This window comes from Varanus komodoensis, unplaced genomic scaffold (genome assembly GCF_004798865.1).
Source record: "Varanus komodoensis strain SLA01 unplaced genomic scaffold, ASM479886v1 scaffold150, whole genome shotgun sequence".
Taxonomy (NCBI): domain Eukaryota; kingdom Metazoa; phylum Chordata; class Lepidosauria; order Squamata; family Varanidae; genus Varanus; species Varanus komodoensis.
This window is the reverse complement of record NW_025335441.1, coordinates 87,928-111,986: the sequence shown is the minus strand read 5'-3', so window position 1 is coordinate 111,986 and position 24,059 is coordinate 87,928. Positions and strand designations below refer to the sequence as shown.

At 45.3% G+C, this 24,059-nt stretch overlaps 1 protein-coding gene and 1 long non-coding RNA gene across 2 annotated transcripts; one reads left to right on the top strand and one right to left on the bottom strand.

The window, feature by feature from the left end:
• Window positions 1-470: 470 nt before the first annotated feature.
• Window positions 471-8,472, bottom strand: LOC123021005 (vomeronasal type-2 receptor 26-like; the record flags this gene model as incomplete). Its single annotated transcript, XM_044425371.1, has 6 exons — window positions 8,249-8,472; window positions 6,511-6,802; window positions 3,934-4,230; window positions 2,441-2,662; window positions 1,522-1,669; window positions 471-1,336 (listed from the first exon to the last, which is right to left on the bottom strand). Coding segments are annotated over exons 1-6 (2,049 nt in total), but the record flags the coding sequence as incomplete, so codon positions are not given.
• A 5,005-nt stretch (window positions 8,473-13,477) lies between these two features.
• On the top strand, window positions 13,478-22,249 carry LOC123021002. The gene is made up of 3 exons (XR_006414239.1): window positions 13,478-13,488; window positions 16,123-16,130; window positions 22,088-22,249. It is a non-coding gene; the product is annotated as an uncharacterized LOC123021002 (long non-coding RNA).
• Window positions 22,250-24,059: the final 1,810 nt, after the last annotated feature.

The window sequence follows — 24,059 nt, the reverse complement described above, 5'->3', positions numbered from 1 at the left end:
GCTGCCACGGGAGTCATGGGCAAGGCTGGTCTATGTGCAGATAGCCAGGTGGGGACCCTGCTTTCCCGAGGATTAACCACTGGTCAGTGCAGCCGGATTGAAAAAAAGCTGACTAGAACCTTCCTGATTTCTCTTGCTGCTCCCTCAGGAGGAGGCATCAGGTCCTTCACTCTTCCTGAAGAACATTTTAAAGTCTATTTTAAAAATCAGCCAGTGTGGTGTAGTGGTTAAGAGCATAGTACTGGGACTCAGATGATCTGGGTTCTAGTCCCCGTTCAGCCATGGAGCCAACTTGGTGACTTTGGGCCCAACCTACCTCACAGGGTTGTTGTTGGGGGGATAAGATGGAGGAGGAGAATGATGTAAGCTGCCTTGAGCTCTTGTAGGAAAAAGGTAGGATATAAATTGAAAAATAAATAAATAATTTATATGCCATTTTCCTTTTTGGCTGTTAGGTGCTCCTTGGTATTCAGGTCAGGCCTCAGTAGGATAATGTAGCACTTGGGCAGGAAGATGCAGCCCAGCAGTCCAGCGCTGGAGGCCAAGATGGAAAAGACCTGCACGGCCACCATGTACTTCCCCCTGGTGCTCAGGTAGGTGGGCACAAAGGACACCCAGACGCTGCAGAAGACCAGCATGCTGAAGGTGATCAGCTTGGCCTCATTGAAGGCCCCAGGCAGCTTCCTGGACAGGAAGGCCACCATGAAGCAGGTGGCAGCCAGGAAGCCCATGTAGCTGAGGGCAGTGTAGAACATGGCCACAGAGCCTTCATTGCACTGCAGAACAATCAGACCTGGCTGGGAGTGCATGTCAGATTCAGGGAAAGGGGGAGAGGTGCCCAGCCAGATGGTGCAGAGGAGAACTTGGACACAGGAACAGGAGATGATGATGGAGTTGGCCAAGCTCTTCCCCAGCCATCTCCTCACCCTGTTTCCAGGCTGGGTGGCCAGGAAGGCCAGCACCACAGTGATGGTTTTGGCAAGGAGGGAAGAGACAGCCACTGAGAAGATGATGCTGAAGGCTGCTTGACGAAGAAGGCAGGTGACTTTCAATGGCTGACCAATAAAGAAAAAGCAGGACAAGAAGGAGAGCTGGAGGGAGATGAGCAGAATGTAGGAAAGGTCTCGGTTGTTGGCTTTGACTATGGGAGTTTCCAGATACTTAATGAAGATTCCTAACACAAAACTTGTTGTTCCAGACAGGAAAAGGGAAATGGAAACCAGGATAATCCCCAGAGATTCTCCATAGGAGAGAAAGATGGTTACTTTGAGGACACATCGATTTTGCTTCTTGTTCGGATGCTGATCTTCTGGACATCTGGTGCAATGTTCAGCATCTGAGGAAAGAGAAAAAATGAAAAGAAAAGGAAGAAAGGGTTGTTAGGTATCAGCCATTTCTCTCTCTGTTCTTCTGTGTTCCAGAGTTCTGTCTTTTTAAACTCTCAGCAAACAGATGGATTACATTTAGAAATATGTGGAAGACTACTACTCAAGGAAAAAGGTTCCATGTCACTTTTCTTACCTTCCTGAGTGGAGATGGTCCCTTCTGTGCAAGGAGCACAAATATAGCAGCAAACTGGCTTTCCTTCCACAATCACCTTGACATATCCAGGGGAGCAGCTCTTGGTACACCTTGACTGTGGGAGGGTCTGGCAATACAGAGAAGGAATCTTAGAGGGAAAGTGCTAGTGGGATGCAGGAAGATCCAGCAATGGTAGAATGAAGATACATCAGAAAGAGCTCAAATGGGATGTTTCCACAGTAGTGAAGGGGACTTCAAAATGGCCAATGCAGTTCAGTGTGAGCAAGTGCAGAGGCAATCATAGGTTAGCAAAGAGCTCCCAACTCCAAGGTGAAGCTGGTGGGATGTGATCTGGTGGAGAAGGACCAAGAAAGAGGCCTTGGGCATGTAGGAACAGCTGAATGAAAGCTATGTGGCAGCTAAATCATGTTTCAGGCTGGGAATGAAGCCCTGAGTCTGGGAAGCCAAAATCAGTGGGTCCAGAAGACGTCCAGTGTGCATTGTCCAGAGTGGACTCCTCACACATCCTTAAGAAGGAAGGAAAGAGGCTGAGAGGTGGGTGAAATATCTGAGAAGCTGGAGGCTGGGAATTGTGAGAGCAAGAGAAAGAGAGGGTGGAAAGAGGAATAGACTTTGTGGGCAAGAGAACATTGCGTAGGCAGGAAGGTGATTCCTTCCTTGTCTTCCTGTGCTCCAGAGCTGCACAGCTGTGGGATGATGAAGAGGAAGAAGGGTCTGGGATTTGCATGAGGTTTAGTGTTCAAAAAGACAGACAGACAGACAGAGGAATGACTGAGGGAAGCAGGGTTAGAAGATCTTTGCCGATGTCCTTTAAATTCTGTGCATGCACAGCCCATGAGCCCTTTGTAGAGAACCCTGCCTTAATGTGTATATGATTTGAAGACACAGGTTGCCTCACCTGGTTATGCCATGCACTTTGATTCTCATTGAGGTGGAACAGATGGTGTGGGGATTCCTGCTTCTCTAGACCCCCGACCTGAACTTTAGCAAGTGCGGCTCTGGGCAGATCCAGCCAGTAGAACATTATGTCAAAGCTGGCCGTCAGCTCCCCGTCTTCATCCAGGTACAGTCCATCCAGGGTAGCATTGGAAAAGTCAACATTTCTCAGGAAAGGGTGCAGCTGGAAAGAGAAAAAAGAGCAGAAACCATGCTGGGCATCTCGGCTCTGCCCAGTCTCTATTTCAGAGGGCAGCATGTGTCTTCCAAGGCTCTGCTGGCTTTGCTCATTTGGTTCAAAAACCTTTGAAAGCAAAGGAAAAGTGAGACCCATTCCTGAATCATGCTTTTCCCCCTTCATTCTTATGGAAAGGCTGCTATGTATTCTATTGGATTTACGGACAAGAGGACAAAGCTTCAGGTTTCCCAAACTGTACTTTCCCTTTGGAAGATCTCTTTAGATTTGTCGTTTTGGACTGATTTTGGAGGAAGCACCCCTATTTAGAAAACGTGGTTCAAAATGCAATATGGTTGCCAGGAGCTGAGCAGGTGGCAACAACGTGACCTAGAAGATCCATCAGGTAGATTGGCTCCTAAGGGCTATGGAGAAGGAACTTCCCAGAAAGTTCTTGGAGAAAGTTGGGGTATCCCAAGTGAGCGTTTTCCCTCACTGAGTTTGAAACCCACAACATCGCTTGTGCTGTTTTACTGTACTTTCTACCTCTCTGCTCAACTTTGGGTCACAAATTTCTTAAACAAATGGATCAAATTATTTTACTTCCTGAGGAAAATTCTCTAGATTGGTGTCGGTTGTGCTTTTATGGCCTCACTTGATGGCCTGGCAGGGCCCCCAGCAGACCCTTTGCAAATGGTAGTGTGGGGGGGGGGGCAACCATTGGCAACACCTTCTCATAGTCTAGCCCTGCTGAGAAAAGGAAGTGCCAGAATAGCCCCTAGAACTGGATCTTTGGAGCTGAAGAAATCCATCCCAGCCAGAAGGGGCGAATTGGAGACCCTCCTATGAGTTCAGAGGAGCAAAGTCAGCACAGCTCCTTTTCCACTACTTTACCCTCATGGCCTGTGCCCACCACAGTTGAGCCACTTAGTGCTTTCCTTCCCTCTCTCATCTCCATTTGCATCATGCAACTTAACTGTATGGTTTGTTTGAACACTCAGGAGTGGATTGACTATCAGCACCAGGCAGCCCATGCTGGCCAGCTCAGTTGGACCACGCTTATTGACTGCCCATTGGGAAATGGGAAAGGAATGCAACACAGTCCTATGTTCTGACGATCAGAAATTGGAGCGTCAAACTGGCTTCCTCCTGCGTGGGACTGACACACTTTACATCCACCTCTTGAAAGTTTTGCTAGACCTGGCTTCTGCCATTCTTGATCCTGTCAGTGATGGATTTTGTCATTTTCAGGACAAAGATCAGTGAAGGAAAAGGAATACCTGCCATGGCTGCAGCTTCAGGTGTTCCAGTCTTTCTCCTCCCACCTTTCTCCCATACTTGAATGTGGAACTGTGCGCCATGTGCAAGGCTCGTGCTATCACATGGACACCTCTATAGACGTTGTAGTTGTTTTCAGACAGACTCAGTTGAAGCACCTCCAGGGGCAAGTTCTCCTTCTGCTCACATCTTCTCCTCCCTTTCACTGACAAAGAATATTTGGAATACGAACAGCGAAATGCTTTTGACATGTAGGGGCCAAGATGATCAAAATTGGCCCCCTTTGGCCTGTTGTTTGTCTGGATCGAGAATGAAAAGAACCAATGGCTGTGCTTCCTAGATGAAAAAAATTGTGTCACTGTTGAGCTAATGTCCCACAAAGCTGTTGTGATCCAAACATTGCCTTGAGCAGGTTCTGCCCATAGATCAAACATTTTTTGTAGAAAGAACATTCCACTGCTGAAAGAGCGAGTTTCTGCATGGTAAACAAAGACCTTGACCTGTCTCCATAGGAGAGTGGATGGAAGGGGAACGTTGTATGCATGAACATTCATTTCTGGAAATCGTAGAGAGATGGCAACACAGATGCTACTTGTCGTGAGCATATGAGTCATGGTCTGCATGAACCGTTCCCCATTATCATTGTCTGGAGAAAAGAGACCAATCCATGTCCATTTGAAATGCAGGAGCAGTTGGACAATCCCCACGTGCTGGTCATTGTCTTTGGGGACCACCCTGTGAAAAAAAGGGAACTGGCCTTTATTCTTAAGGTCATGGGAGACAAAGCCATAGCTGACCTGCCAAGGAAGAAAAGAGACACGAGTTTTGCTCTGGAATGCAAACCCAACACAGAGTGAGAAGTTGTACAATTAACCTGCCCCCCCCGCCCCCGACTGGCTCATTGCCTGCTGGAAAGGAGCCGCCAGACCTCTGGGGTTCACAAGGTGTATCTAGTCCCCCTTCCAGTTTCTAGGTTGGATAACCAGTTGCCAGCAGTTGGACATGCCTCATTTGCACAGCAACTTGTGTTCAGAGATACGGTTCTTCTGCTCGCAAATGACAGGAAGTAGTCATCATCTAGGAGTCCTGAGTCAGAACATCCTCACCCATGGCCAGAGACAATTCCATTCTGTTCCTACTAATGGCTGGACCTGTGTCTGCTTTCATTCTCCATCTCCAGAGCATTGATCTTTCCTAGCCTCTTGTCCTGCGAGCACACGAAGGATGTTTTCTTGTCCATTTGTAGCCTTCAGAAGCTCATAAGAAGGCCAGGCCCTGTCATTATGGGTCTAGCCTGAAAGGACCACAAGTGGATTAGTGTATTTTTTTCCAGAAATGTATTCCTTGCTGTGATTTCCTAATGTCCAGTTTGAGGAACTTTTTTTAAACCTCATGCTTTTTCTTAAATCGTTGTCAACTACATGAAGAAAACGATGGAGAAGCAGTAAAGAAAAGAAGTGGCTGATCAGTTGACAGACTGAAAAATATTTAAATCCCCTTGGATGCCCATTTGCAGGGTTGGCTGCAACGTCCACCACTCAGTGGCCTGTTGTGTGAAGCAGCTCCTCACTGCCTGCTAATACTATAGGTTGGGGGAGAAAACCCCTCTGTATTTTATCAGCTTTCTAGGGAAGTGAGGTCTCCATCTGCACTGTACTTCTCCTAAGCAAAGATGCCTTTGAACATTCTCTTCTTTTCTCATTTTACTTTGAGATTTTTTATAACTAAAAGTATTTCAGTGCTTCCCTCTCCCCAATAAATGATAGTTTAGAATTTTAGAGTTGTCAGGTTTCCTCTAAAAGGAGTTCACACATGAGTTCTGCCGAAGTTGTGTAGTTACAGCAAAACCTGCCAGAAGGAACTCAGGAGTTCTCATGTCATGGTTGTATAACCACAGGGAGCTTTTATCTGAGGTGATGTGTTGGAGTGCAAGTAGGTCATCAGTACCCCCAGCTTCAGCAGAGACAACATGGAGGGGAGGAGGCCTGTGGCCTGGGACTAGCAGACTGAGATGGCCCTTAATTTGATAGATTTCAGTCCTGAGCTGCAACTTCAGCCTGAGGGTCCCCCATCAGCATCTGTGCAAGGGAGGGAAGGACTTTCCTTGTGCCAAAGAGTCGTAAAGCACCTAGTGGGGTTTCCTCGCTTGCTTGCTTTTGCAGAGACCCCATGCAGCCTTCCTCCTGTGAAAGTTTCTTCTTTCATGAAACTGGTTCTTCAGCACATGTCACACATTCCTTGGTGTTTAGTTTTCTGGTAAATTATCTGCTTTGGCATATTGGATCCTTCTGATTATCTTGCTTGATTTTATAACTGGATGACCTGGGAGCTGCCTTCACCAGTTGGAAATGTTACACATTCCTTAGGCAGCTCACAGAGCCAACATGGTGGCTACCTTCTTCTAAACACAGCATGTGATGCATTAACTGAAAGGACATTATATATGGTCACTATCACTGGAAAGGTGCCCAAAGGTCCTATGGAGCGAGACTCAAGCAGGAGTTTGCTGTGCCCACTCTTGAATAGCTGAAGGCTCTCCAGAGCAAAGGGCTGTGAGATGCCACCCTCTTCATGCCTACTTGTGGGATTTTGTAGATTCCCAACATGGCTGAAATATGCCTGGAGATTTCTGAGTCAGCCCCTTCGACAACAGCCAGCAAGTCACCCTGTCTCCCACAGCCGTAGTTTGGGATGTTCTTCAGCCCAGGAGACAACAGGTCCAGCAAGATATCATAGGTGATCCTGACGTTGCGATAGTTCTCATATGTATTGTAACCCAGAGAGACATTAGGCAAGAGCTCCTGATTCTGGTTTATCTCATGGATGGCATGTAAGAAGGCCAGGTCAGAGAAGTAGTTTTCATCTTGAATTCTGCAGCAAATAGATGTTTTTCATAGGCAAATTAAAATTAATGGAAATGCAGAGGTGCATAGTTGAATAATATAAACTAATGTTTTTAATGTGCAGCTAAAAGGATGGGTTACATTCTTCCCCACTATTTCTGATTGTTTCAATTTCTTCACCATTCTGAGAGTTCCACTGCTATTGAATAGTATATAAACACTTAATTGAATACAACTAACTAAACAAACTGAAAACCATGAACTTGAGGAGCTCAAAGTTGCATTCTGTTTTCTTTTCTTTTTTTCCTTTTCCTTCCCTCCCTCCCTCCCTCCCTCTTTCTTTCTTTCTTTCTGTCTGTCTGTCTGTCTGTCTGTCTGTCTGTCTTTGTCAGAAGGGGTCTCCCAGGCCATCTAGTCTGACCCCCAGCTCCAGCCAGCAACTCCTAGGAGGCCTCTTCTGAGTCACTCTGTTTCTATGTTTTGTGGGGGGCCAAGAAGAGATGTGTTGCCTGCTGCCACATCCTTTCCTACCACCTCTCCTTTGCAGCTTTGCCCAGTTAACAGATTTAAAAAGACACCACAGGTTTTCAACTCAACAAAAACTACCCTGCATTCATCCATAGGATTTCTAATTCTGTGATGCATGGCTGGGGAGGCTGTGATCCCTTGTTAATGGTGGGGAGCAGAGCATGGATCCCCCTTGCCATCGGACTGAACATTCAGTGCTTGCTCTTTTGTTTCTCAAGCCGTAAGTCAAATTCTCAGAAGAAATCACATAAAATTAGAAAGCAGAGCTGGAAAAAGGCAGGACCAACCCCCCATTTTCACTTCTGCATTCCTTTTGCTACAACCCTGAAATATCTCAAGGAAAAAAGTATTTTTCCATTTTGAGGTACTGGAACAATTCTTGAAAGGAGTTTTGAAAGGTGAGTGCTCACAATATGAACTGTGATTTTGTTTGTGCTGTTTGCACACATATTAAGGTTTGTAACCAAGTAAAATTGGTGGAGCTATTCAAGGGAAAGGTGAGGACACCATCCTGGTCTCAGAGTCCAGCATGAAAGATTTTCTGGTGTTTATATAGAAACACATTGGACATGTGTCTCCTTGGTTCTCATTTGCTTTAGGAGAAAAAGTTTAACTCATAAGGAACCTGCTTGATAGATAAAGAGGCAAAGGAAGGATTGTTTGTTAGAATTAGAATGACACCCCAACTGCCTTCTTTATTCTGATATCAAAGGTAACTATTTAGAAAGATGAACAACTGCAGGGATCATAGGTCAGAATTCTGAGTTAGGGGATGGAACATGAAATGCAGAGATGGCAGGGTGTCCATACCTGGAGGTTTCTTTTTCAAGTACTAAGGACTTGACAGGGCTTGATGCCCATCCATCCCAGTTGTCCCTTTCTAAGAGTCTTAGGACACCGGATCTCAGTGCAGGGACACACAATACATGTCAAGAGGAATACTTACACTTTGATGTGGATAAATGGAGGACTGAGAAAGGAGCGCAGTTTTATTACTGCTTCCAGTGAAGGGAGGACACCACTGATGAGGTGGTCTCCTGGTCGGAAGAGATTCCATGGATCGTACTGGTCTCTACTTAGCTTCAGGGGGCATCTTGCCACTCGCTGGCCCCCAGCTGCCCAGAAGAGCAGCAGCAGAAGCAGCAGCAGCAGAAGAGGCTTGGGGGGCATCCCTGCACAGCCCCTGCCTTGTGGTTGTTTCTTGAGAAGAAGCCAAAATCACCTCTGCAAGGAGAAGTGCCTTTGCTCATGCAGAAGCAAAGGAGCTTTTGTTCCAGTCATGAGATGATCAAGTCACAAAACCTGCAGGTTCCCTGCCTCTGCACCTCCCAAACCTTAGCTGTGGGGAAAGTGTGTGCACCCCACCAATTCTGTTCTCAGTGACAAAAAACGCCTCCTCTTGTCGCAGAACCTGATGTTTCCGTTTGTAGTCCCAAAAGCATTTCCTGGACTAACCCCTGCAGTAGAAGTGTCAATTACCATGATTGTAATAATTGTAAAGGGAATAGTGACCACTGCCCAACATGGACCTCTCTGTGAGGCTTCCCATGCAGGTGTGCAGCTGCAGAAAATATGTGTAGACAAAACTTGTGAGGAAGCCCTGAAGTGTTGGAAAGGAAACATGGTATGGTAGTTACCCTGTTGGGCTGTCAGCTCTGGTTTCTACTCCCCACTCAGCCATGATGCTCACTGAGAGGTGTTGAGCTAGTCACTGACTCTTGGCCTATGTTACGAAGAGAGGAAACATGGCATGGTAGTCACACCATCGAGTTGTTGACTCCAGGCTGTTGTGAGGACAAAGAGGGGAGAAGGTGGATCATGTAAACTGCCTCAGTTCCCGTCCAAGAGGGAATAGGGCACAATATAAAAGTAGCAACAAAAGTAACACCAGGGTGATAGTGAAACCAACAAACAAGCAAGCATGGAAAAACAGTGACTCAGAAAGGGCCTCCCACGCCATTTAGTCTAACCCCTGACTCTTGCCAGCTCCACTTATGCAATCCCCAACATGTGGTTATCCAACCTTTTTTGACCACCTCACTGATGGGGCCCCCACCACCTCCCATCTAACCTTACAAGATAAACCCAGTTCTTAAAGCTTTGCCCCATTGGACAGGTCACAATCCCTTTAATTTGGCACTCAGAAGAAAGAAAAAAGGAAGGAAGGAAGGAAGGAAGGAAGGAAGGAAGGAAGGAAGGAAGGAAGGAAGGAAGGAAGGAAGGAAGGAAGGAAGATATTGTTCAGAATTGTGATCTGATTTCAACAGACTATCCGTCTATCCTTTGGCCACAAGGACAATTTAGAACTACATTTAAAATGATATCTTTCAATGGTTTAAGTATTATGCTATTATTTCTTTAGTATTTAAATTTATAGAAAAGCCTCTTTATAACTTAATGCTCTCTGGGCAGCCATTGCAATAAAAATATCAATAATAACATTAACAAATAATTATAGTTAAACATTTTAATAAATATACAAGATAACATACAATATATTTGTTGATGTTTAATCACGAAGTTGTGTCCGATCCATGGACAACATTTCTCCAGGCCTTCCTGTCCTCCACCATTTCCCAGAGTCCACTGAAGCTCACGCCAACTGATTCAGTGACTCCATCTAGCCAACTCATCCTCTGCCATCCCCTTCTTCTTTTGCCATCAAATGTTGCCAGCATTAGGCTCTTTTCCAGTGAGTCCTTCCTTCTCATGGGGTGGCCAAAGTATTTGAGCTTCATCTTCAGTATCTGGCCTTCTAAAGAGCAGTCAGGCTTGATCTTCTCTAAGACTGACTGGCAGGAGTCTTCCCCAGCACCACAATTCAAATGAGAAACTACAGAAGGAGGGCACCCAACTTGGATGCCATTGGAGGACTTGGTTGCTTGATGATGGGAAGGAAAGATGGAGTTGTTCCTCACATGAGTGTCTGGATCAGGATGATCCGGGCTCTCTAGATGGGGTGGGTGAAGCCTGGGAAATGGGGTCTCCAGATTTCAAGATGCAAGAGGCAGAAGAGATTATCTCAAGGCCCCCATCTCCAGGTAATGAGAGAGACCCTGAAAAGAGGACGAGTCTGTGAGGGCTGGGAGGGTCCATGGGGCAGGAGCCTGAGGAGCCTGGCACCATCCTTGATCCCATGACATGGTGCTGGGAGAGAAGGGCTGACCCAGACCATTTCAGCCAGGAGGCTTGCCTGATCCCAGAAGCCACTCCCAGACAGGTGGGGTCCAAGGTTAGTCAAAAGGAATGCCATTAGAAGTAGTTTCTAATTTGCATTTGATGGGCCTATCTGCTCAGAGATACTTTTTTCACTGGTTATAGTTTGCTGGATATACCTTGGAGAATAAAGAGCTTTTGTCAAAGAATGATCTCTTGTTCTGAGAGAAGGGATAAATTTAGCTCCTGAACCATTCTCTCTACAGCAGGAGGCAAGGATCTTCAGGATGAGATGGGAAGGGATCTGAAGGATGTGTCATCCCTTGGATGGCATCAGGACACAGGCATTTGCTACTTTACAATTCCTGCCTCCCACATGAGCCTCTTTTATTATGGTCCCAAGTGACCTGCAGGAATCCAGAAGAAGTTTGGCTCTCAAATAGGTGATCATCATGCATTATGTAGGGAGGAACTCCACTGATGAAAAATATTCAGTGCAGTTGTTGTCACTGAATGTCCACAGCTGCATGTCTCTTCCTCTTTAGAAGATGCCGTTTGGCAGGTGTGTGGAGAGGTGCTCTCTACGGCATAGAGAAAAGTTCTGGAAGGGAAGCCTGTTTGCTGCTACAGATGTGACCATTGCCCAGAAGGAAAAATTTCTACCTGGACAGGTAGCTCAGAGTTTCAGAACCATAAAGAAGCATGGAATGTACTTGGAGAAGTAGAATGGGGGAAAGTGGATCACAAATGCCTATTTTTTACAAGTACCATTTTGAACTGCATATTGGAGCAGTTTTATGGCTAACAAAGTTTTCACAATTTACTGAACAAAATTTTTATATAGATTACATAAAACTGTTTTCCACTCTCAAGACCATGTCTTCCCAGTCCTGGTCCAACATTGTACCTACCACTGGCTCACTGTGAAAATGCTCTCTCTGACAGTGGTTGACTCCTGACAGGACACAGATTTTATCCCAAGCTCTCAGGACCACGACGAGCCAAACCAAACCGATCTAGATCAGATCATGCATGTTGTGGGATAGGGCAAGTAGAAAAGCTGCAAACCATGCTTGTTGGTGCCAAAATTCTCTTTAAGAGGCCTAACATGTGCAGTTGTGTCCACACATTTTGACAGTGGAAGGGACGGAAAGAGCCAGGAGCTGCTGAGTTATAGTGTAAGAAATTTCTAAACCCACAGAAACTATGATCAGAGTGGAGGGTGATGTGCTGGCAAACTCTCCTCCGCACAAAGGTACAGTTTTCCTTGGAATCATTTCCTGTATCTAACCCTAATTTCATCCCAAAATTGCACTAATTTCTGAGGGAAATTTTCTTGTGATCACAAATACACAATTCCCAGAAATAACATAAGAAATTTGTCCAAATGCTTTTGTTTTTAATAACCTCTCCACCCAATCCTCTTAGACATTTCTGGGGCTTCTTATTGTAGTCATCATGCTTAAGGAATTCCCAGGAAATTACATTTGAAATTTGTCCAAATGTTTTTGTGTATTATACAATGTTCCTTTAATCCTGTTACCATCAAAGGATGCTCACAGGATCACATTAAAATTGAGAGTAAACATGATTATTCTTAAGCAGTAGCCATCTGTGTGGGGAGTTTCACTGTTAACTTCAATGCTGACAAGAAGTTAATTCAATGTATTGATTTATTCAGGTGCCAAATAATGTACAAAATTTCATAAAATCATTAAATGTTAGGATTACATTTTTCTTACAAGATGACCTCTGCTATTGAGAGTAGGCCTCAAGACAATGATGTAGCATTTGGAGAGAAAGATGCATCCCAGGAGACCAGCCCCAGAAGCAAAGATGGAGAAGACCTCCACAGTCACAGCATATTTCCCCTTGGTGCTCAGGTAGGTGGGCACAAAGGAGACCCACACCCACAGAAGACCAGCATGCTGAAGGTGATGAACCTGGCTTCATTGAAGCTGACAGGCAGATTCCTAGCTAGGAAAGCCACATTGAAGCTGAGAAGAGCCAGGAAGCCCATGTAAGCCAGAACTGTGTAAAACATGGTGACGGAACCTTCGTTGCGTTCCATGAGGATCTCTCCAGAGAGGGAATGAAAGTCCACATTTGGGAATGGAGGAGAGGTCAGCAACCAGGCAATGCAGATCATAGCTTGGTTAAGGGAACAGATCAGCACAATGGAGGGTGTCAGTGGTCTCCCCAAGAGTTGACTTGCCATGTTTCCTGGCTTAGCGGCCATAAAGACGATGACCAGCATGACGGTTTTTGACAACACACAAGAAACTGCAAGAGAGAAGTTGAGGCCAAAAGACAGTGAGCTGCATCTGAAAAGATCAAGAGCTGGTGAAATATCTGAGCCCAGGTTCACCAGTTAATTCACAGAGGGCTCGTCCAGCCCTCAAAGAAAGTTGCAGAATTCTCCTTTCCTTAGCTCAGCTTGCACCTTTGATTACTTATATTTAATGCTTGGGAATTAAACCATGAATATAAATGATGAAAATGTGTCACATCTTCACCAAATGACCACTCCCTAGACAAGACCCGTGTTCAGGGTTTTGGAAAGGTGAAAATGATGCAATTTGAAGTGAGAGCAGGGGAAGTACTGCAACCTTTCCCCTTTACCATTTTTCAAATAAGCACAGAAACTTAAAGGAGAATATTAATGACAGTTTCTCTTACATTTTCTCCTGAGAGCAGTTAGTGTTGAGGCTAGAGACCAGGGGGTAGCAATAGCTACTGAAAAAAGGGTCATCTCTTTATGCCCCATGGAAAGGATAGAAAATATACTGTACAGGACAGTATTCATATTTTCTTGGGGTTACGGTTAGGCTGTTTACACATAGGCAATTCTGCAATTGTTGAAATTTTGCACACTAAAACACCTCAGAGGTTCACAATTTAAGACAATATTCAGAAAGCAAAAACTTTCAGTCCTTATACATCATCCTCCTGTCTTCCGTGTTTCCTTGGGCCCTGCTTGCTGTTTTCTGTATTACCTCCTGCATTTGTTCATGACTTTTTATTTTTGAAGTACCTATAGAAGTAGAAAACATCCCTGCTCTGCAACGCTCACATCGGTAGCAGCAGACCGGCTTCTCCTCCAGAACTCTTCTCCAGTGCCCCAGAGTGCACCTCCCTATGCACTTGCCATGGGGCATTGTCTACGTTGAAGGAAAGAAACACGTCAAGATATTTGGAAGAGAGAAATGCACTGAAGAGCTACTCAACAGACATTCCAACACAGAAGTTATGCAATGCCTGGCAGGTCAAGTTACCTTTCCAGGGGAAAAGAAAACATTGTGGAGCCATGCAACAGCACTCTCAGCAACACAGGGACAGAGGTCTCTATAAAATCCCTTCGGAGAAAAACAAGGATTTCTGGAGGTTTCCATCTATTATGTCTGACCACAGATGCATCATGCCTGATCACTTCAACCCCACCTTTGTGGCCCACATGATTTCTGCAGAGTGGATGGAGAAGTCTTGTGCTAGTGCAGCATTGTCAGCAAATGACACTATGACTTCTGCTTCCAACCACACAGGAGGAATGTATCCAGTTTCTATTTCATGCCACTGTTCAGTATCAGTTGTTGAGAACCTTTCAGTGAAGGCCACACAGAGGTCCTTCTGCTGCAGGAGGAGGGTCTCTGCCTGGAGGAAACGCTCGCCATGGTCACCACTCTGAACACGGAGCCCAATCCAATTCCAGTGAAAATGCAGCAGTAGCTGGACTAGGCCCTCATACTGAGGAATTTCTTGTGGATTAATCTGGAACAAGGAGGGAAATAGTCTTTTCCTCATCTTTTCCAATAGAGCAAGCAGATGGAGTGATGAAGATAGAAAATCTTGATTGTGCTTCATAACAATATTTGGATGTCTTTTGAAAACAAGCATGTTTTTTGTGGATGAAGTTTCCATCCTGTAGCAGCCATGTTTGGACTTCAATGGAGTGCTCTCCCAGGAAAGGCATCACATTTTCACTTGAGATGCACAAAGATAAAGGGAAGCTCTCAGGTTCCCCATTTTCCACCACATGCACCATGAGCCTCTTCTCCCAGAAACACGAGCAAGTGCCCACTCCTATTGCAGCCATGTCTACTAATGTCAGGACTATGATGACCAAACCCTGGCAGAAGGACCACCCTTGCCAGGAAAGTGATCTAATCACATTTCCTGGGAGCATTTTGCTACATGGATCTAGCTACACACATGGTGAAAGCTTGCAGCTTGAGGCCTGGACTCCAATGACAGAAATAGGTGGACATGTTGCAGGTGAGGGGGTCACTTCCTGGAGTAATTGCTCACCATGGTCACCACTATGAACATGGAGCCCAATCCAGTTCCAATGAAAATGTAGCAGTAGCTGGATTAGGCCCTCATCCTGAGGAATTTCTTGTGTATTATTCTGGAACAAGGATAGAAATAGACTTTTTTCATCGTATCCCATGCTGCAAGCAGGTGGAAAGATGAAGAAAGACAATCCTGGTTGTGCTTCATGACAATATTTTGTTGCCTTTTGAAAACAAGGATTATACTTTTATGGATGTAGTTTCCATCCCCTAGCAGCCATGGGGATGGAAACTCATGGAGTGCTCTCGTAGGAAAGGCATCACACTGTCACTTGGGATGCATAAAGATAAACAGAAGCTCTCAGGTTCCCCACTCTTCATCCCATGCACCATGGGTCTCTTCAGGCAGAGACAAAAGGTAGCCAACCCCTTGCTGCAGACGTGTCTACCAATGTCAGGACTATGATGACCGAACCCTGGCAAAAAGACCACCCATGGCAGGAAAGCCATCTTATCTCTTTCCCTGGGAACATTTACTGCATGCATTTTGCTGCATGTATGGGCAGAGCTTGAAGCTTTACTTCTGGTCTCCAATGACAGAAATGGGTGGAAATGGTGGCATTTGCATCCAAATTAAACAGGACATAGAAAAGAAATGCTAGTTAGGGTACTTCAGTACAAGACATTGCCTCACTTCAAAACTTTTCTGCTTGGCTCTAAAGGCATGTAGCTGGCAGAGCGCAATTTTGGCAAGAACTTGGGATGAGCTCTGGGAGAGAAGCTCCAGGTTCACTTAGGACCTATTTGCACTGAGGCCATGTATTTGCCCACAGCAAGCACATGTGGAGAATGTCCACCATAGCCCATGAGTCATACTTTTGCTTTCCCTTGGCTTGTCAAGTTTGATTTTGCAAGAGGTTGCCTCATACCATTTTCTTATTTTACTTATTCTAGCATTTACAGCATTTTTTTCCTTTGTCACTTCTAAAATTCTCCTTCCCCTCTCAGTCCTGTCATATCAACAGCAATCCTGCAAGATAGTTTGGTCTGAGGGTATGTGACTAGCCCAGTGTCACCCAGGGAAGTCCAGGGCTCAGTGGGGACAATTGGGCCAACTGGAGGAGTCCCAGGCCAACCCTCCTAAATTTTTTAAACAGGACTCCACCCTGGCTCTCTTAAGGACATGGATGTTTGATGGCCTGGTATATCCCATTGTGAGGTGCTGGGGATTCTGGTCAAGAATTGCACCTTTGCTGCATCTGTCTCAGCAATTTGTCACATGAATGACCGATGCTTCTTTCAACTGGTTTTCTCTGGGATTTCTCACCCAATGCTATCTGAGATTCAGTCCAGATCTCCACTAAGTGCACACAAGGTAGGCTAGTCAAGTGAGAAGGCCGCCTGCTCAAATGATCCAGAATTGAAGAAAAGCACCCCCTGCAGGGATGAATCATACCTGCTTCCAGATGAATGCATTCTTTCTCAGACCTAGAAGATGTCCCTTGACTGCAATATCTGATAGCAATTTGGAGTCTAAATCTTGTATGATGGCTGATATTTTTCACAATTGGTCATCTCAGTGAGACAGACCCATTTCTCGCTGGGATTTGTCAGCAAACCTCTCTTGAGATCCAATGGGGACCTCTTCTTATGAGGTGTCATGGCATTTTCTACCAGGGAGAAGGTCTCTGTCCTTTCATCCAGAATCAATGAGAATCATCCACAACAGGGATGAATCTGTTCTCAAAGATGGCCCTTCATTCTGCAGGTCACCCTCACCAATCTCCAGATTAAGTCATTTACCTCTGGGATCTTGAAGATGCCCATGAAGGCTGCAATGTCTGATGAAGCTTTAGAGTCAAAAGCCTGTATGATGGAGATTAGTTGCATCTGCTTGTCACATTTATAATTGGGAATCATTCTCCCCTGTGTAGACAGCAGGTGGAGGTTGTTCCAATGCACTAGTCTGACCCGGTCCCCATGTTCATAGATGCTGAAACCAAGCATGTTGTTAGGAGGGCTCTAACATTGTTGAGCTCCATGATGGCAAACACCAAAGCCAGGATGCGCTGGTAGTTCCTGATGACTGAGCTGTCATGGAGGGAGCAATATTAGGAGACAGATGAGGATAAGCACAGAATGGATACAAGTTTTTCTTCAAGCCAATGTGTGTCAGGATGCATCCCCGAGTGTGATTTACACAACAAACATCTGGTTGTACAACCTTTATTAAACTTATTTGAAGAATTTGTCAAGTAAAAGCATAACAGTGCAGGAGTCTTCCCAGATCAGAGGAATATGTTTTCATACTGGACAATAACGTGTTTCTATCTGTTGTTACCCAAGATGAGTGCAGGTCATCCCACAAAAGGAGACATAATCCTTTGCCTCCATGTAACTAGATGGACACCTAGAATGGAATCACTTCTTAGTGTTCAGGCTGGAACACCCGCCCCTATTATATCCTCCAGAATTCACTAGCTCCTTTCCCAAGAAAAGTTAAGTTATTTGAGTAAGAGACTACGTAGAACCCTGTTTTGAAAGATCTACACAAAATAGTGAGAACATCTGAAAAAGAGACAAAAGAGCAATCAAGGATGGAAAACGATAACAAGTTTGCAACCACAGAAGGAGAGGAGTGCTAGTTCTGGAACATTCCCTGCTGTACAGTCTGCTGACACACATCCCTTCCTTCTGATATATATTGAGACCTCTGACACTGATAGAAGAAGCTTTTGGGGGATTATTTCAGACATGATAACCTTATGGAAGAAAATTCAGATCCTTGGGTCACCGATAGTTTTCTCAACAATCCTTCTGGCTTTCAGAATAGGAAAAAAAAGAGGAAAAAGTAATATACCTCATGCATTCCTGGCTACAAGGGTTTTCTAGATTTGAGAGAATGGCTTTCTGGAGTCATGGACTAAGCCTCCTGGAAGAGGGAGTACTGGGAAGTGGAGGGTTGCAGCTTACAAAGAAAGGAATGGATCTGCTTGGCCACAACATGAAGATGCTTCTCAGGAGGGCTTGAAATTCTACCAGGGAGGGAGAAGTACATCTGGGCACATCAGTTTTCAGAACCTACTATACTCCGAGAGATAAAGAAACCCTAGCTAGGCTGAATACTACCATTCAAGAAGAAGATGTATGAAAGAAGCCAGGGAGGAGTTCACGGACCCAAGTACAGGAAAAAAAGAACATAAACTCTTAGTACACAAAGGTATAAGATGACTGATAGGCATAACTGGAATGTGGTGAGAAGACTCCCACAAATGGATTTCACACATGTTAGGATGTAACCTGAGCAAAAAGAATCAAAGTAACAGAGGCAGGGTTTTACTTCATCTTAAAGATATGTCTCTATGCAAAGAATTCCTGTAAGAAGAGACCAGTAACTCCATGGATGGTATTTGGATTGGCTTAAACAGAAAAAGGAATGAAGGGGGCGTAATAGTTGCAGCCTATTAGTGTCCACTCAGTCAAGGAGTGGATAAGTATGACAATTTCCGAAACATGTTGCCAGTGAAGTTTGAAGGTGGCATGAGGTCATCCTTATGGGTGACATCATCATTCTAGATACCTCTTGGGATGCAAATCTGCCAAACATGGCCTCTTCAAGATATTTCCAACCTGTCATTAAGAACTTCCTTCCACAGAAAGTTCAAATAGGAGCAAGAGGTATGGATCTGATCCTAAGCAACAGGGAAGACAAAGTGGACAAGGCAGCAGCTTTGGAAACTCTGGGAGAAAGTGACTGTGCCTTACTTGAGTTCTTTGATGTTCGTCCATCGTTTCGATGAGGACCTTGACATCGAATGGGTTGTGAGTTGTCCACGGTATGTCCGCAGGTGACTGATAATGCCGATACAGGCATGGAGTGTTCTGCCACATGTCAGGTAGACATGTGTGGGCAACGTTGTTGCAACTTTTGCAACTCTGGCTTTACAGAGTGCTCGCTTCTCTTGTGCTATGGTTGTCCTTCTGGCTTCAGAAGTTTGGCAGTCTTGGTGGATCAGCGTGTGCCATGTTGATCAGTCTTGCGCCAGGGTCTCCCAGGAGGTGATGCCAATATCCAGGGACTTGAGAGAGGCTTTCAGCATGTCTTTGTATCACTTCTTTTGTCCCCTGTGCAATCGCTTTCCTTGAGACAGCTCACCATAGAAGAGCTGTTTGGGGATGTGGTGTTCTGGCATCCTTGCAACATGGTCTGCCCAGCATGTCTGGGCTTTCATCAGTAGGGTGTGAACTGATGGCAGGCCTGCTCTGGAGAGGACTTCTGTGTCTGGCACCTTGTCCTGCCACTGGATCCTCAAAAGTCTGTGGAGGCAAGTCGTGTGGAAGTGGTTCAGTTGCCTAGCGTGCCTCCTGTATACTGTCCAAGTCTCACTGGCATACATCAGGGTAGTTAGCACTACTGATCGGTAGACTTTAAGCTTTGTAGCAAGACTTATTCCACGGCGGTCCCACACTTTGGTCAGCAGTCTGCCAAATGCAGAGCTTGCCTTGGCGATTCTGCAGTTGACCTCGATGTCAATTGTCACTGCGAGGGAAAGGGTGCTGCCAAGGTATATAAATTGGTCCCTGCTTGCAGCTTTTGTCCCTTCACTGTGATGGTGGGTTCTTGGTGTTGGGCTTTCGCAGCTGGCTGATGCATCACTTTGGTTTTCTCTGTGTTGATGAGGAGGCTGAAGTTTTTGCATGCTACTGTGAATTTGTCCATGCTGGCTTGCATTTCTGCTCTGATCCAGCATTCAGGGCACAGTCATCTGCAAAAAGGAGGTCTCATAGTACAGTCTCCTTTATCTTGGTGACAGCCTGGAGTCTTCGCAGGTTGAACAGTTTCCCATCAGTCCTGTATTTCAGGCTGACTCCCAAGGAGATGTTCTGAAAAGCGTCTGTCAGCATGGATGAAAACATTATGCTGAACAGGGTCGATGCCAGCACACACCCTTGCTTGACACCGTTTGTGACAGGAAAGGCCTCTGAAGCTACTCCGTCATCCAAAACACGAGCTGTCATGCCGTTGTGGAACCGAGGCACCATCAGGATGAATCTGTCAAGGCACCCAAACTTGGACATGATGTGCCACAAACCTTCGCGACTCACAATGTCAAAAGCCTTGGTGAGGTCCACAAAGAAAGTGTACAGATCACAATTCTGCTCTTGACACTTCTCTTGGAACTGTCAGGCTGCGAAGATCATGTCCACAGTGCCATGCTCTTTGTGGAAGCCACACTGTGTCTCGAGTAGTAGACCCTGTTCCAGTTGGTCAGTCAGGCAATTCAGCAACACACGTGCAAGGATCTTGTCTGCAATGGAGAGCAGTGATATTCCTCTATGATTATCGCAGACTTGTCGATTTCCTTTCCTCTTGTAGAGGTTTACGATGGACGTGTCTTACAGTTCCTGAGGAATGGATCCTTGATTCCAGAAGGACTGGAACAGCTGAGTGAGTTTGTCGACAAGCACTGCATCACCTTCCTTATAGACTTCCACTGGGATCGTGTGAGATCCTGGGGCCTTGCCACTGGACAGCTGGCTGTTGGCCTGTAGGGTTTCAGTCTTTGATGGTGTGGCGTCCAGGCTGTGGTTGATATTCACCTGAGGCATTCTGTCAATAACCTCATTATTGATGGAGGATGGGCAGTTCAGTACGGATTGGAAGTGCTCAGCCCAACACTGTAGAATCAGTCTTCTCAGTAATGAGAGTTGCACCATCTGAGTCCAGTAGAGGTGAGCTCCCTGAGTGCTGAGGATGTACAAGGATCTGAGGACTTCATAGAACCATTTGGCATCATTTCTATCAGCAAAATTCTGGATTTCATCTGCTTTGGCATTCAGCCAGGAGTCCTGCATCTTGTGAAGCTTGCTCTGTACGGTTCTGCGAGCGTTGTTGAAGGCATTTTTCTTAGCTGTTGACAATGGGTCGTTCTGATAAGCATGGTGAAGGCGGTGCTTTTCAGCAAGTAAGGCCTTGATCTTTTCATCATTTTCATCAAACCAGTCCTGCTGTTTCCTGTGTGAGGGTCCAGGAACCTTCAGTACAGAAGAGTGCACAATATCCTGGAAGCGTTCCCAGGCCTTCTCAGCATTTTCCTTTAATTGCAGATCTGAGAGTTGATTGTCAAAATCTTCTGCTAGTTCAGCTGCTGTGTTGGGGTTCCTCAGTTTACTGATGCTGATCTTTTTCATCACAGTTTTGTTTCCCTATGGATGTCTCTTAGGCGTGATGTGAAGGCTTAATTTGGAGATGATGAGTCTGTGGTCAGTCCAACAGTCAGCACTCGGCATGGCCTTGGTCACCCTTACAACCTGTCTGTCTTTCCTCCGCATGATGACACAATCAAGGAGATACCAGTGCTTGGAGTGTGAGTGCATCCAGGATGTCTTTTTGTGAGTGGGCAGGTGGAAGTTGGTATTTGTGATGATCAGATCATGAGCCGCACATGTCTTCAGTAGCAGTAGGCCATTGCTGTTACATTTGCCAATTCCATTTTTTCCAATGGCTCCATCCCAAGCAGAGTGATCGGATCCTACTCTCACATTGAAATCACTAAGTATAATCAGACAGTCAGTGCGCTTCACAGATGAGAGTAGGGCATTGAGATCTTCATAAAACTTGTCCTTTATTTCATCCAGATTTGTCATTGTGGGTGCGTAGGCACTGATCAGTGAGGCTTGCTTTTCTCTTGATAGTAGGAGATGCAGTGTCATGAGTCGGTTGTTCACGCCCTTGGAAGACTGGCAAGTATAGGGACAAGATGATTCTTAACTGCAAAGCCAACTCCAGATTCACGACTTTCGTCACTGCTACATCCACAACAGAAGAATGTGTAACTGCCTCCTGTTTCTGTGAGATGACCTTCATTGACTAGGTGAGTTTCACACAGGGCCGCAATATCGATGTTAAATCTTGTGAGCTCTCTAGCGACCAGGGCTGTTCTTTTTTCAGGTCGATCTGCTGAGGGGTTGTCTTGATGTGTGTGTACATTCCATGTGCTGATAGTCAGTGGTGTTACCTTGTGTTTTTTTTTGAAGTTTTGTTGTTCAACCACATGAGATGGGATCCCCTCCAGTCGCAGTAAGCTGGCCAGGGTTCTGTGAAGCAGGCAATGTTTAGGGCACCTTTTCTAGCCACTTCCTCTTGCTACAGAGGTGAGCAGAGTGGTCCTAAAGAGGGCTGCTCACTCACTGAGGTAGACACTGACTTCAGCTGTTGCTTCGGTCAGCAAGAAGATGACCATTAGACCTGAGCCACCTATCTGAAGGTCCATGGCTACAGCTCCCAGTGTATCCACACCTTCTGCTTCATCACTCACCCATCACCACAGGACTTTGAGGATTACTAGAGCTGAGGACTCTTTCATGGATCACTTCCTTGTCGTGGTGAAGGGGCTTGTGTAGCTCAATGAAGCTATGAGCTATGCTGTGCAGGGTCACCAAAGACAGACAGGTCATAGCAGAGAGCTCTGACAAAACATGATCCACTGGAGAAGGAAATGGCAACCCACTCCAGTATCTTTGCCATGAAAACCCCATGGACAGTACCAAAAGGCAAAAAGATACAATGCTGGATGATCAGTCTCCCAGGTCAGAAGGTGTCCAATATGCTACTGGGGATGAGCAAGGTCTAGTACTAGAAGCGCCAGAAAGAATGAAGCGACTGGGTCAAAGCCAAAAGGACACTCAGTTGCCTATGTATCTGGTGGTAAAAGGAGAGTCCGATGCTGCAAAAATCAATATTCCATAGGAACCTGGAATGTAAGATCCATGAATCAAGGCAAGCTGGATGTGATGAACCAAGAGATGACAAGACTGTACATTGACGTCTTAGGAATCAGTGAACTAAAATGGACAGGAATGGGTGAATTTAATTCTGATGACCATCAGGTATACAACTGAAGGCAAGAATCCCTCAGAAGAAATGTAGTAGCTTTCATTGTCAATAAAAGAGTAGGAAAAGCAGTACTGGGATACAATCTCCAAAATGACAGAATGATCTCAGTTCAAAGCCAAGGCAAACCATTCAACATCATAATAGTCCAAGTCTATGCCCCAGTCACTGGTGCTGAAGAGGCTGAAGCTGACCAGTCTATGAAGGCCTAAAACACCTTCTAGAATTAACTGCAAAAAATGATGTCCTTATCATCATGGGGGATAGGAATGCTAAAGTAGGAAGGCAAAAGATAATTGGAATAACAGGCAAGTTTGGCCTTGGAGTACAACATGAAGCAGGGCACAGGCTGGTAGAATTTGGTCAAGAGAATACGATGGTCATAGCAAACACTCTTTTCCAACAACCCAAGAGACGACTCTACACATGGAAGTCACCAGATGGTCAACACAGAAATCAGATTAACTATGTGCTCTGCAGCCAAAAATGGAGAAGCTCAATACAGTCAGTTAAAACTAGACCAGGAGCTGACTGTGGTTCAGATCATGAGCTTCTTGTTGCAAAATTTAGGCTTAAGTTGAAGAAAGTAGGGAAAAGCACTATGCCACTCAGGTATGACCTCAATCATATCCCTGATGAATATACAGTACAGGTGACAAATAGATTTAAGGAATTAGATCTGATAGACAGAGTGCCTGAAGACCTATGGACGGAGGTTTGCAACATTGTACAAGAGGCAGCAACCAAAACCATCCCAAAGAAAAAGAAATTCAAGAAAGAAAACTGGCTGTCTGAGGAAGCTTTTCAAATAGCTGAGGAAAGAAGGGAAGCCAAAGGCAAGGGAGAAAGAGAAAGGTACAAAAAATTGAATGCAGAATTCCAGAGAATAGCTAGAAGAGATAAGAATGCCTTCTGAACTGAACAGTGCAAAGAAATAGAAGAAAACAATAGAATAGGAAGGACCAGAGATCTCTTCAAGAAAATTGAAGGGAGATATGAAGGGAACATTTCATGCAAAGATGGGCATGAGAAAGGACCAAAATGGCAGGGACCTATCAGAGGCAGAAGAGATAAAGAAGAGGTGGCAAGATTAAACAGAGGAACTATACAAGAAAGATCTTAATGTCCCTGATAACCACGATGGGGTGGTCACTGACCTTGTGCCAGACATCCTGGAATGTGAAGTCAAATGGGCCTTAGGAAGTCTGAGCAACAACAAAGCTAGTGGAGGTGAGAGTATTCCAGTTGAGCTATTCAAAATCCTAAAAGATGATGCAGTAAAAGTGCTACACTCAAAATGCCAGCAAATTTGGAAAGCTCAACAGTGGCCAAAGGATTGGAAAAGGTCAGTTTACATTCCGATCCCAAAGAAGGGCAATGCCAAAGAATGTTCAAACTACTGCACCATTGCACTCATT